This window comes from Oryza sativa, chromosome 9 (assembly GCF_034140825.1).
Source record: "Oryza sativa Japonica Group chromosome 9, ASM3414082v1".
Classification (NCBI taxonomy): domain Eukaryota; kingdom Viridiplantae; phylum Streptophyta; class Magnoliopsida; order Poales; family Poaceae; genus Oryza; species Oryza sativa.
In genome coordinates, this window is record NC_089043.1 from 26,642,960 (window position 1) to 26,656,020 (window position 13,061).

At 45.9% G+C, this 13,061-nt stretch overlaps 2 protein-coding genes and 1 non-coding gene across 3 annotated transcripts; 2 read left to right on the plus strand and 1 right to left on the minus strand.

Moving 5' to 3' along the window:
- Positions 1-3,470: 3,470 nt before the first annotated feature.
- Positions 3,471-5,891, plus strand: LOC4347835 (uncharacterized). Its single transcript, XM_015755766.3, has 2 exons — positions 3,471-4,865; positions 5,509-5,891. The coding sequence occupies exons 1-2, from the start codon at positions 3,611-3,613 to the stop codon at positions 5,646-5,648; spliced, it is 1,395 nt and encodes a 464-aa protein (XP_015611252.2). The 5' UTR covers positions 3,471-3,610; the 3' UTR covers positions 5,649-5,891.
- Positions 5,892-6,071: 180 nt separating this feature from the next.
- TRNAR-UCU (transfer RNA arginine (anticodon UCU)) lies at positions 6,072-6,144 on the plus strand. Its single transcript has one exon. It is a non-coding gene; the product is annotated as a tRNA-Arg (tRNA).
- Positions 6,145-9,186: 3,042 nt separating this feature from the next.
- Positions 9,187-10,196, minus strand: LOC4347837 (zinc finger protein 2). Its single transcript, XM_015755975.3, has one exon. It carries the CDS (start codon positions 10,045-10,047, stop codon positions 9,550-9,552), a length of 498 nt encoding a protein of 165 aa, XP_015611461.1. The 5' UTR covers positions 10,048-10,196; the 3' UTR covers positions 9,187-9,549.
- Between the last annotated feature and the right edge of the window lie 2,865 nt (positions 10,197-13,061).

Consider the following 13,061-nt stretch of genomic DNA (forward strand, 5'->3'; position numbering starts at 1 on the left):
ATGTCCAATTCCACCATAAGCCAACCATTCCATAGTGTCCAAATGATATGAGAATTCCCAAAGTCTAAAGTTATAAAATCACCTAATGTTGCCTAATTAATCAGCGAAGCATCTACCTAAATTTATACTAGTGGAACCATGAATAGAGTACCCACTAGTTGGGGTTTTGTTTATTCTAGGGTGAACAAGGTAATAATAACAATAGCAATAATAATGTCTTAACAAAGGTAAATAGGCATGGCTAAATAAAACAGTGATAACGCGGGAATAAAACGATAATGCATTAATTTAAATCAAAATAATTTTATAAACTGGGATTCAATATGCTCAAGGATGATGTGACTTGCCTTGCTCAGAGAGAACGGCCTTCCGAACCTTCGGCGACGGCCGCGAACCACGCTTCGGGAACCTCCGGAACGACGAAGACTACGCGAAGCACACAAGCAAAGCTACAAGCCTAAAAAGAAGCAATAACAATACATAAAAAGAAAGCACACGGTTCTTTAGGTTATACAAACATTAGGAGACTTGAACGGGTCGATTCAGAGCTCGTATGACCAAGATATGATCATCCGAAGTTTAATGCTGTTATATGGAGATTTGCGGATTATTGTAATTAGGTTTTGCAACTATAAAACAGGTGTAAGCGCTAGCCTGGAAAAGACAGGAAGGCTGCGCCGTTGACATGCGGACCCCACATGTCAACCTAAAGGACCGCGGTAGACCGGGTACACAGAGACGGTCCACGGGTCGACGGAAGCGGACCCCGTGTGTCAACCGAGGCGAGTGGCCGACAAACGGACTCCACTAGACACCACACGGGCTGCACACGTGGAAACCACGCGGCTACCGAGCGGGCACACTAACACGGTCACCACACGCACAAGCGAACGACTACCGACACCGGTACACGGGTATCGGGGTCGACAACCGCACAACGGGTACGGGGGACACCGAAAGGACGAGGACGGGGCAGCGAGGGAGAGGGAACCTTACCACCACGCGACGAGGCGTGGGAACGACAACGACGAACGGGCGCGGCGGAGACAGACGGGCACAACGGAGACGAACGGCGAGGGGACGGCTTCGGCGGCGATCCTTGGACGAAGGCGAGACGCGGCCGGCACGAGGCTTGACGACGCGGAGCCGAGGACGAAGACGATGACGGGGCTGCAGCGGCACACTTGACGGACGCGGACGAGACGGACGAGAACGGCCTGACGGAGGGACGAACGCCACGACGACCGGGAACGACGAGAGGACGACGACGACGACGACGACGACCGGGGCCGGCGAGGAGGCGATGAGGGCTGCCGGCAGCGGCTGCACGGAGGCGAGGATGGCGCGGACCACGCCGCTGCGATGCCGACGACGGAGGCGGCGCCGCGAGACGACGAGCCGGGCGACCGATGGGACGTCGACGACGAGAACGATCGGAGACGACGCTGATGGACCGCGGAGGGGTTTGGATGGAGGGGAAACGATGCCGAGGACGACCTTGCCGCTGCGATGCCGGAGGTGGTGGAGGTGTGGCCGACCGGTGCACGGGCGAGGAGGGACGGGCGGCCGAACAACTCCGGCGAGGCGGATGGAGAGGTTTGCGGCGATGTGCGGCGGCTTCCGGGCGAAACCGAGGGGTGGACGAGGTGGAGGGCTACGTCACCGTGCCGAGGGAGGGGACGGCAGCGCCGGCTGACGCACGGGCATGGCGAAAGGGGCAGCCGGAGGAGATGCCGCCGAGGAGGAAGGAGAAGCCGGCGCGGGCGACGGTGTTCCGGCGAAATTCGGGCGAGGAGGAGGTGATGCCGGGGATGAGGGCGGCGTCGCGGAGCCGAGGGAGGTGGTGGCGACGTCGACCGGCGCTCAGGCAGGGAGATAGAGGCGGCTGGAGGCGGCCGACGCGGAGGAAAGGGAAGGGCGACGGCGGGAACGCAGCTCCGGGGGTCTCCGCGGGAAACGGAGGGCAAGCCGGGCAAGGGGAGGCAGCTGCTATGCTGGAGGAGGCGACGGCACGACCGGAAGACGCTCCGGCGAGGAGGGAGAGGCGGCTGGAGGCGGCCGGCGGCACGGGAGAGAGAGGAGGACGGCGGGGAGAGGGCTAGGGACCACGGGAGATCGCGGGAGGGGGCTAAAACGATAGAACGGAGCGAGGGGGTTGCATTTTATAGCGGAGGGAAGCGAGCCGAGCACGGGAGAGGGCGGAACGGCGACGGGAATGGCGGCCGGCGGCAAAGGAAGGCGGCCGGACTTGGCGCGTCCGTTCCCGGCGATTGGGGGCGCCATTCAAGGGGGAATTAAGGGGGAAAGAGAGAGGAGGGAAAGGGGTTTAATTCCCCCTAATCAATTTGGGAATCCCATGCTTGAATCGCGCGGATTTGAGGGAGGAATGGCGCTAGGGTTCACGGGAGAGGGAGAGAGGACGGCCGGGCGGGAGGAGGACGATGACCCGCCTGACGCGCGGGCCCCACGCGGCCGGACGCGCGGTCAGCGCACGCGCGGCGCGCGTGTGCACGGCCGGCTCGGCTCGGCCTGGCTTGGGCGCGGCTTGGGCCGGGCGGCCGGCCCAGGAGGAGAGGAGGGGGAGGCGGCCTGGGAGAAAGAGGGAGGAGGAGGGAGTGGGCCGGGAGGGGAAGAGGGGCCCAAGAGGAGGAGGGAGAGAAGGAGAGGGAGGAGAGGGAGACTTCGGCCGCGGGCCGAGGGGAGAGAAGGAGGACTTTGGGCCAGACTTGGCCCAAAGGGGGGGAGAGAGATTATTTTTAGGTTTTTCTTTTTAATAAACTCTAATAATTGTTTTTGTTGCTTAATAATTATTTCCGGTGCTCTGAAAATTCAAGTAAAATTTAAGGGCTCCTTTTAGACCAAGGAGAATTTAACAAAAATTCCCCGGGCCACATTCGAATTTTTCTTGTACGCATTTTAGTGTTTGCCAATTTCTTTTCGAATTTTAATTAATTCTATTATTCCTTTTAGAAAATAATTTTTATTTTGGGATGAATTTATCAGGACGTGACATATATCGTACGATTTCACATTTCAGTTCCATCTCGTTTTGTTTTTCTCGATCTCGGGTTACTCTAGCTGGGCTGTTCTTGATGGCTGCCGATTGCCACACTTCACAGGAGACAATTATCATGAAATTCCATTATTAGGCTTTCTTCGATCACAATCGCTCTGATCTTCCGAGAATCGTTTTTGGAGATTCAACTTTTTAATCCGTTGTTAGAAAGAAGGGTTATGCATATAGCTTAGCTAACAATAGATAGAAATATAAGTCTTTGAGGTGGTATATTAAGTAGTTTTTATGCCTTTAATTAAATTATTTATTCGTCCTATAACATATGCAATAATTAGATGTTACTTTATTTAAGCAAAGATCGGAATAAATTTTATTATTATTTTTATTAAAAAAAAAAGTAAGACAACGAATTACAGTAAGTCCAAAAAAAATCGTTTGAATTTCGAAAGAGATATTGTTGGCTGTGGGCTAAGGTGGGCCGGTAATTTTCTAGCCTGTGGGCTGAAGGGCCGCAGTTTTCCCTCCTTTCCATCGTCTTCCTTCCGTGGGTTAGATCGATCGATCTGGCTCTCTCGCGGAGATCGAGCAAGACGGATGATGGCATCCATGGCGAAGGGCCGCCGCTTGTGGAAAACCAAGCATCTCACACTGCGCCCGCCCTGCCACGGCGGCGGCGATGGCGATGGCGATGGCGGTCACCCAGACTGGATTCTCGTCGACGTCCAGGCCTACATCGCCGACCGCCGGAACGCCACCACCGCCACCGCCATGCTCAGCAACGGCGGCCACCAAATCCAGGTCACCATCTGCGTCGCGCCGCCGCCGCTCGTCTCCTACATCTGCGCCTGGTCCCCCACCACCCACCCCGCCGAGCTCTTCGACACGGAGCCCACCGTCGAGGCCGTCGACGCCGACCTCCTCCTCCTCCGCATCCACGTCTCGCTCAACCATGTCCACGACCTCGTCTACCAGGCATCCATGTTGCCATCGCTGACGCTCATGCCCAGCCAAGATCCTTACCTGCACGAGCCCAACTGCATCGCGCTCATCCCCCGCTCCTCCCATGGCTTCTACATCTCCACGCTCGACACGGATCTCCGCAGTGGGATTGGGCGATACAACCTCTGCCTCTTCGACTCCACCAACTCCAAATGGAGCCATGAATCGCTCTCTCTGGATCAGCTGCGCAATCCGCCTGACAAAAACGAGGTGCTCCATATCACGGAGAAGGTGATCACCTTCATCAACGATCCACATCTGGTTGCCTTCGTTGATCTCTGGCGGGGCATCATCATCTGTGACATACTTGACACCAAAACTCAAACTGCAAGCTATGTGCCGATGCTCAAGGAGATCATCAACCTCCGCAGAACCCGAGCATCGTCGATCACCAGGGACATTGCTGTCGTCAATGGCCGCCTCACCGTCGTCAGGCTCACCACTGTCTTTGATCCAGATATCAATGGTTGGGACTGGGATCTGTCCACATGGAGCAGGGCAGTGGATTGTTTGGAGCAGGAGGATTGGCGCGAGGACTCTCTGGTCGAGGCCTCTGACATCTTAATCGACCACAACATCTGCAACGTTGAGCTCTTGCCTAAGATACAGGGGCAACCTACCATGGCTAAACTCCACGTTGCTCTTCCCACTCTCAGCTTGACTGATGCTCAGGTTGTTTATGTCATGGGCAAGGTTAACGAATCCGATGAAAAGGCTGTGCTGCTGTCTATTGACATGGCCAACAGAAGGCTTGATGCAGTATCAGTGTATGACGCTGCAAGAATCCTCCACTACTTTGATGTCTGCTACACGCAGTCTACCATCTTCCGATATTCCGCCCCTTCTTCAGGTGATTAATTCCCTGGCTATTCTTTCTACTTGTTTTTCTTCTGGCCAAACCTTTGGATCAATTGATAGTAAACCTGATTCGTATTGTTGTGTTTGCTGATATATTTGAACACATATATGTATGTGGCTGTTGCTATAGTGCTAGGCTGCTAGCTAGACTTGCTAGTTTAGTCGGCTGTTAGTTGGAGGCTAGTGTTAGCTAGACTGCTAGTTGAGACAACATTAGTGTGAGGCTAGGTATACTTTTAGTCGTCATTCATTCATTCATTAAGCTGCCAGATTAGTTATAGAGTATGGTTCTAGATAAACAAATCATGAAATGCAAGCCCATATGGCACATGTAGCCAGTTAAATGCAAGGGAATGTTAGCTTTCACATTGCCTTCAGATGAAAAAGAAAATGTTGCTGTGGGTGCATGCTGTATCAAAAAACGCTCATAAAACAAATGAGCCATTGAACGAGATGGTTGGAAATGAAAACATCGACAAGATTTCTGCCAAGAGAGATATATAGCAGACCATTGTAGGTGCTTTTGCATTCTTGAAATAGAATGAAAACTTGTTGAATTATGTGTAAATGGTTAAGCACATATATGTGTAAATTATTTTGCACTAACACATTTCCCTTTGTTTTGCTGGGTGCAGGTTTAAATGGAAACCTGAAACGACCAGGGAAGTTCCCTATGCCATATCCTCGCAAGCAACAGGCTGTAAATGAGCCATTTCTTCCGGATGCTGGGAGAGGTTTAGAAACTGAAGATAGGGATACTATGGACTGGGAGTAGTTATGTAATTTGGAGCTGAAACCTGAATAGACATAAATTGATCACAGCTGTTTATTTTGCTTCTAGTTACTACATGGATTGCTACAAATGCAGCTACTCTAGAAGACATCAGCCTGCATAGAGAAATTTACTTTGGCAGCAACAAAGAGTCGAACTTGGCTATCTCAATCTTTGAGCATCTGCCGTCATCTCACAACAATTACTGTCGTGAAACTCCATCATTAGGCTTTTCTTCGGCCACAATTGTTCTGATCTTCCAAGAGATTCACGCTTTATGTGAACACAGAACCATTTCAGATTATAACGCATTTGAAATTAATTACTGACAAAAATGACCTGTAAATTCTGGTAAAACACTTTGACTGGTTCGGGGATCTGGAGTATGATTATAGATAAGAGTATTATTCACATTTAGACATAGAAGCGCCCATGGCCTAATGGATAAGGCGTCTGACTTCTAATCAGGCGATTGTGGGTTCGAGTCCCACTGGGCGTGTTTATTATTTTTTTTCTCTTTTAAGACTCAGAAACAGAAAACTTTTTTTATAATTTGTAATTAGCAAATACAAGTACAGATAGACCTACCTCATTCACCTCTAATTTCTGACAAGAAACTAGTTAGCTAGTTTTTGTGAGAAAGCAGGTTGGAGAATTGCTACACGTCGCCGCAGCCCACCCAACTCACAGTATTACGGCCCAACCAGGCCTCCCGTAACGGGCCGGGCTACATGCAGTTTCCATTGCGACCAGCATGCTGGCCCACGGTCAGGTTAGCGTGGGCCAATTTGACTGGCCCAGTTAGTAGGCAAATGGACTGCATGAAATGGGCCGTAGTCCTCCTATTTTAGCTAGGTCGACTTCTTTTTCCGAGACATTTAACTTCTTGCAACTTTTAAAATATGGCAATTAATTATTTGTCACTCGCTGTATGACATGTGGGTCCAGTGGTAAATAATTTAGCACCACTGCACCACTCGTAAGAGTGGCAAATAGTTAATTGTTCTTCTTTTTCCCTTTTAACACGAGCACTGCTACACGTACTAATTTTTTCTTACTAAATCTTTACTAACAATCATCTCAACCGTTTGATTTAGGTAGATGGAAGTTATTAAAAATCTAGATGCACTCATAGCATGACACATCACTGTTAGTAAGAATTTAGTAAGAAAAAGTTAGTACGTATAGCCTTTTCCTTTTAACACTATCTCCATTTTTTAATATATGACGTTGTTGATTCCTTTACACATGTTTGATCATCCTTCTTATTTAAAATTTTTATATAAGCATAAGAAAATATAATTCATGCTTAAAGAACTTTTAGTGTTAAATAAATAGAGAGAGTAGGTTCACCTTGAAAAAGGAAAATCTCCTGATCATCTCGTCTCATCTCTCATGTCATCTGACACATTGCAGCATGCAAGCAAAGAAGTTCAGCAGCCTGTCTGATGCTGCAGCTACTACGAAAGGGGCGATTTCGCATGCTTAATCACTGCTAGAGGTGCTCAAGTGAACTGGGGCTGTGTTTAGATTCAAAGTTTGGATCCAAATTTCAGTTCTTTTCCATCACATCAACCTGTTATACACACACACACAACTTTTCAATCACATCATTTTTCATTTCAACCAAAATTTAAACTTTACGCTGAACTAAACACAGTCTAGAGTAATCAGTAACTAGCTACAAATCGATCTACACTACTGATCCATCAGCGATCAGTCGTCGTCAACATCTATTGATGCAAAGCAGCTGGCTATCTATCAATAATCTGGACTGCAGAGATTAATTGAATTCAACCATGCGTGCATGACCGATCGATTCTCCTCGTCATCCGTGGGTACGGATTAATTGGACTCTTGCTCCGAATGGGTGATACACTCGGGTGGCAGCTAGGGCACACAGCTAGCTAACTCTGATCCTCTCTCGTGTTTGTGTTAGCTCACATGACTGCGTATACTCATCATGTTAAGAGATCTTGATCACTGACTTGTTCAGCAGGAAGAAGCTACCTTACCTTAGCTTAATTAGCTTTTGCTTAGCTTAGGAAATAGCCACTAACACACGCCATTAAATCGTCTTGTCATCTAACTACACCTAAATACGTGTATCTAGCTAGCTCAATCAATTAATTTCAGCTGCAGATAGACGAACCATTTTCATATAGTTACAATAGCTAGCTAGTTGGGTCGATCGGTTGCTTGCATTTCTTGCATCTTGTGTATATATGCATGGGCAAGAGATCGCCAACAGAAAGGAATTTTTTTTAAAGGAGTTCGAGAACAACTGTTCTTCAATAAACAGATAATGCGTTTTTAATTGCAGTTGCAGACAATGCAAACTTCATTTCCCCTGGGCAGCTAGCTGATCTTGTTCCATAAATTAACTGGACGATGTCCTGACAAGCTGCGACCGACGTACGAGCAAATTTAATTACTTGTCGTGATCACAAGTTAATCAACTATGCTTATCATTGACGACATTATGCGCAGGTTCGTCGTCGCAGAACAAGTTAAGTCAAATCGATTCTACTCCAGCAGCTGCATCCATAGATCGATCGATCAGTCTGATCACACACTAAAAAGCATCTTTGAAAAAACGTCATATCATCGCAACAGTGGTTTAATCATGTTCCCCAGTTAAGTTGCAGTTTACAGCTGATCATACCGGATGCGTGCAGCAGGAGGACTTTGTGTCGAAAGAGTAATTGTGTGTCAACAAAGCATACATGCACTATGACGCTCTGTGGTTGGGTTTGTTGTTGGGTCAGTAAACATCTAATCAATCAATTAATTCATCTTGCTGCATGCTGATTTAATCTTGAGCTCATACTTACGTGTTGATATATCGATGATTCTAATGAATCAGCAGTATAGCTAGCTAGCAGCTGGTAGCTAATTAATTAATTGCCGTTAGCAGTAATTAGGAGTAGAAGGTAAAGACTCTTGCAGCAGATAAAGCAATTTCCAAGTTAAATTAAACTGGAAAGAACCTCATTTCAAGTATGCAAGATCCCAAGGAAAAAGGATATATACATTGTTACTGAACAGTACTTACAGCTGCACTCAAACAGCATGCAGCTTGGTCACCTTACTAACTTTTTTGGACTGATCACCTTACTATGATGATATTATTCTATCACCTTACTATATTACTGATTATTATTATTATTATTTTGTTTGTGATTGATTGGTCATTTGAGATAGATCGTTGTTAATTGGTGGGAATGGGCAGATAGCTAGATTCATGCATGTACTAGTTTCTACTAGCTGCTAATACTAATTTTAAACAAGAAAAAAATGGGGGAAAACCCTGATGCTTTAAGAGTTGTAACTAAGTAAAGGATTAAAAAACCATGAGACGCACGAAATGTCGAGATAAATTCGGCTTGATCGTGATATATGTTTTAGTGCATATAGTAAAGCTTCTGGTCATTCTCTTAGAACAATAAAAAGAGGCAAATTCTCCTTGCTAGGATGAAAAGGAAGAAACACTCAAACACATGATGAACACAGCTTGATCCAATACAAGAACACAAAGACATACTATGCAAAGGATTAATCCACACACAATTTATATATTCTCTGGGGTACCTAATTAAGCATAGGCTCATCCAAACATGTATACAGATCGATCAAGGAGATCAATTACGTACTGAATTAATGAGATGTATATTATTGAACTATATATATCTCTCTCTCAAAGATCAGGGCTATATATATGAATTAGCCGATCAAACAATTGCACTAGAAATCAATCAATCGCGGTTCCAGAGACGCAACAAGTACTCGATCCAACGCTAGCTACCTACGACATATGCATGGATTCATCACGATTTGATTAATTAATTAATTAATTAATTAATTAATTAATTAAGCCGTCATATACGTAATCAGGTTAATTAGCTCAGAGCTTCAGCGACAAGTCGATCTCCTCCCCATTCCGGCCGTAGCGCCCGCCGCCGCAGCCGCCGTCGGCCGGTGGCGGCGCTGGCGGCGCCACGTCGTGATCCTCCTCCGCCGCCTCAGCCGCCGCGGCGTGGCCGTACGGCGGCGCCGTCCAGAAGAAGCCCCCGGCGACGCCGTCGAAGCCGTGGACTGCCCGGGACGACGACGACGACGACGGCGACGGCGACACGGCGGCGGTCATGACGATGTCACGGCTGCGCTTGGCGAGCGTGCGCTCGAGCTTGTGCGCGTTCTGGTGGCCTCCCAGCGCCTGCGAGCTGAAGAACTTGCGGTGGCAGTAGTTGCAGGAGAAGGCCTCCCGTGGGTCGACGGCGGCGGCGGCGGCCGGGGCAGCGCCGCCGCCGCCGCCGTTGGCCGAACGCCGGCGCGGCGAGGTCTCCAGCACGCGCAGGTTGAGGTTGACGCCGCCGTGGACTTGCGCCGGCTCGCTCTCCATTGATAGCTAGACCAACCAACAACTCTTGATTTCTTGGCCTAGCTAGCTAGCTAACTAGATTGTGTGTGAGTAGTGTCTTCTTCTTCTTCTTCTTCTTCTTCTAGAGCTAATTAAGCTAGCCAAGTTAAGTACAAATGGTGGGTGTGGCCATGTGAGCCCTCTATATAAAGAGAGAGTTCCTTGTCGGGTTCTTACAGTATCGCGCCACTTGTCATCAGGCTAGCTGCTGCAGGATGCTTCACTGTACAACTCATCTGATTCTGACATATATACATCGACAGATTCAGATTGATTGATTGATCACGACTAATTAAAGTGATTATACTTTGTCTGCACATGCATTGCATTGATCATCTGTCAGCTAGCTAGTTACTCCCTCCGTCTCATAATATAAGGGATTTTGAGTTTTTGCTTGCAACGTTTAACCACTCGTTTTATTCAAAAAAATTTAAAATTATTATATTATTCAAAATTCAACGTTTGAGTAATTAGCTCCACCGACGTGTACTATATTATTACTTCGTCCGCTCCAAAATACTATGACACATTTCTTTAAATATATCTGAACGAAGAAATATTCAAATATATATTTTAAAAAAACACAAAAGAGTTTATATCTTAGAACAGAAAAGTAATGTTTTACAAGACGAGCTGATATTAAGACCAGCTGATCGATGAAGAAATCAAGAGTTGAAAAATGAAAATGCATATGCAGTGTTTAATTAGGTAAGGTGAAAAAGATACTATGTAGATAATGCAAGATAGCTAGAGACGAGACATGCGGTGGGAAAGTGCATGAACATTTTGGAAGTGAAGCTGCATGTGAGTGACGGGGATCCAGATATTCAGATAATCAGATGTGGGGGCTAGCTGTGCCTCTTTCCTGAGAAAGGCCATGCATACATGCAGCTTTGCTACCTATAGCTAACTATACATGTTTTTAACTTATATGCTTTGGATTATTCGACATATATATCTCCTAGCTATATATCTAGCTTACAACTGTTGGCATCATGATCAGTAGCCAAAGATTGATATTGATCAATCTCTCAGGCCCAATTCAGCAGCAAGTCGTACTATTGAAAGAACGGCATGGATTAATGGACTCATGTCCATGCGTGAGAGGTATAATTAAGCAAATTCCCATTTCCTTTTTGCTCTTTTCGCAGCATGGTCACATGATCAGATGATCTGCAAGGGCAGCTACTGTAGCTAGCAAGAGCTGTCACATCTGAAATATCTACCATGCAATTATGAAATGCATGCGAGAATTGGATGAAATGGCCGACACGATTTCACATAGTGCAGCTAGGTTGCTACTCCACATATGGTGAGTACTTCATCCGTTTCATAATGTAACTCATTCTACCATTTTCCACATCCATATAGATATTAATGAATCTAGATATATATATATGTGTTTAGATTCACTAACTTTCATATGGATGTGGAAAATGCTAAAATAATTTACATTATGAAACGGAGGAAGTATATAACTAATATATACACATGCATATATATATATATATATATATATATATATATATATATATATATGATCTGATCGATCGAATTGGTGAATAATGCTGATGCATCATTTCATCGTCACTAGCTAGTAGGTTGTGAGTTTGTGACAACTATAGCTGGGAGCAGCTGCTGCATGCATGAGCACTGTCACGCAAGCATGGTGACACAAGCGATGACGTGAAATAACCGTGTGCATTGCATTCATATTTATTCTACTTTCAAGTGTCAACTTTGCTACTGATCGATATCGATGCACCGGCTCGATCGATATCCATCTCTGGGCCTAGCTAATTACACAGTAACACGCATGTATAAATGTCACCGACGCATGCAAGCTAGTGATCGATTAATGGATAAGCATGATTAAGCATTTATCGCTTGTATAACAAATCGGCAGGTCCAAGCTACTTCCCCCGTTTCATAATGTAAGACTTTCTAGCATTGCTCATATTTATATGGATATTAATGAATCTAGACACATATGAATATTTAGATTCATTCATATCTTTATAAATATGGGCAATGCTAGAAAATCTTACATTGTGAAACGGAGGGAGCAGGAGAGATGAACAAAATCTAATATATGCATGCATGTGCATCAGTCAAGGGATCCGCTAGCTAGCTTTCAGTCAGTCAATGTTGGGTTTGCAGCGTGTCAAAAAAAAAGTTGGGTTTGCAGTGGAGATGTAGTCAGCATCTATCATTGACCTGATCATATTGACCTGCCAAAACTAGAGTTCAATTCCTTAGCTCCGATCCCAAACGATGCTAGAATGGCAGGTTATGTTGTCCCATGATTTTCACATCGACAATCTTGGGGAGCTTATAGAAAGTATCCACGTACATATAGTGTCAAGAAAGAAATTAATGTTTTATAGAACCATTCATATAGACAGTGCATCCACGTACATATATAAATGTATTATCCATAAATTAAATTAGTTGCTGATAAGTTATATGGATAAACATAAGTATAAACGAAATAACGGGGCTAAATATGACATTAGGGCTAAAAGCAGTGGCGGAACTAGAAAATTGATTCGTTGGTGTCATAACGTGTCTATTGGTGTCATAGTATACTAATTATGTTTAAATCATAGTGTTATAATATATGGATAAGCAGTTTGGTTATAGGTTCTGTTAAAAGTCGTCGGTATCGCTCGACACCGGTCATTACACTAGAATCGCCCCTGGCTAAAAGATAGATGAATATCCATTTCCTGGAGACGACAAGCACTCGGAAAGTGAATGCATGAACGTTTGGAAGTGAAGATGCATGTGCATGACAGGGATCCAAGATATTCAGTTGTGTCCCTTCCTGAGAAAGGCCACGCATGCATGCAGCTTTGCTACCTATAGCTAACTATACAGGTGTTAACTTATATGCTTTCTATTCGATATGTCGTAGCTACTCTTACTATATAGTACTAGTGATTACATGATCAGTAGCCGCTAGTCGATTGATTGATCAATCTCTCAGGCCCCAT

Coding starts and splice junctions, on each gene's coding strand:
- LOC4347835 (XM_015755766.3), top strand. CDS start 3,611: ATGATGGCATCCATGGCGAAGGGCCGCCGCTTGTGGAAAACCAAGCAT. Junction 4,866..5,508: donor ATATTCCGCCCCTTCTTCAG/GTGATTAATTCC, acceptor TGCTGGGTGCAG/GTTTAAATGGAAACCTGAAA.
- LOC4347837 (XM_015755975.3), bottom strand. CDS start 10,047: ATGGAGAGCGAGCCGGCGCAAGTCCACGGCGGCGTCAACCTCAACCTG.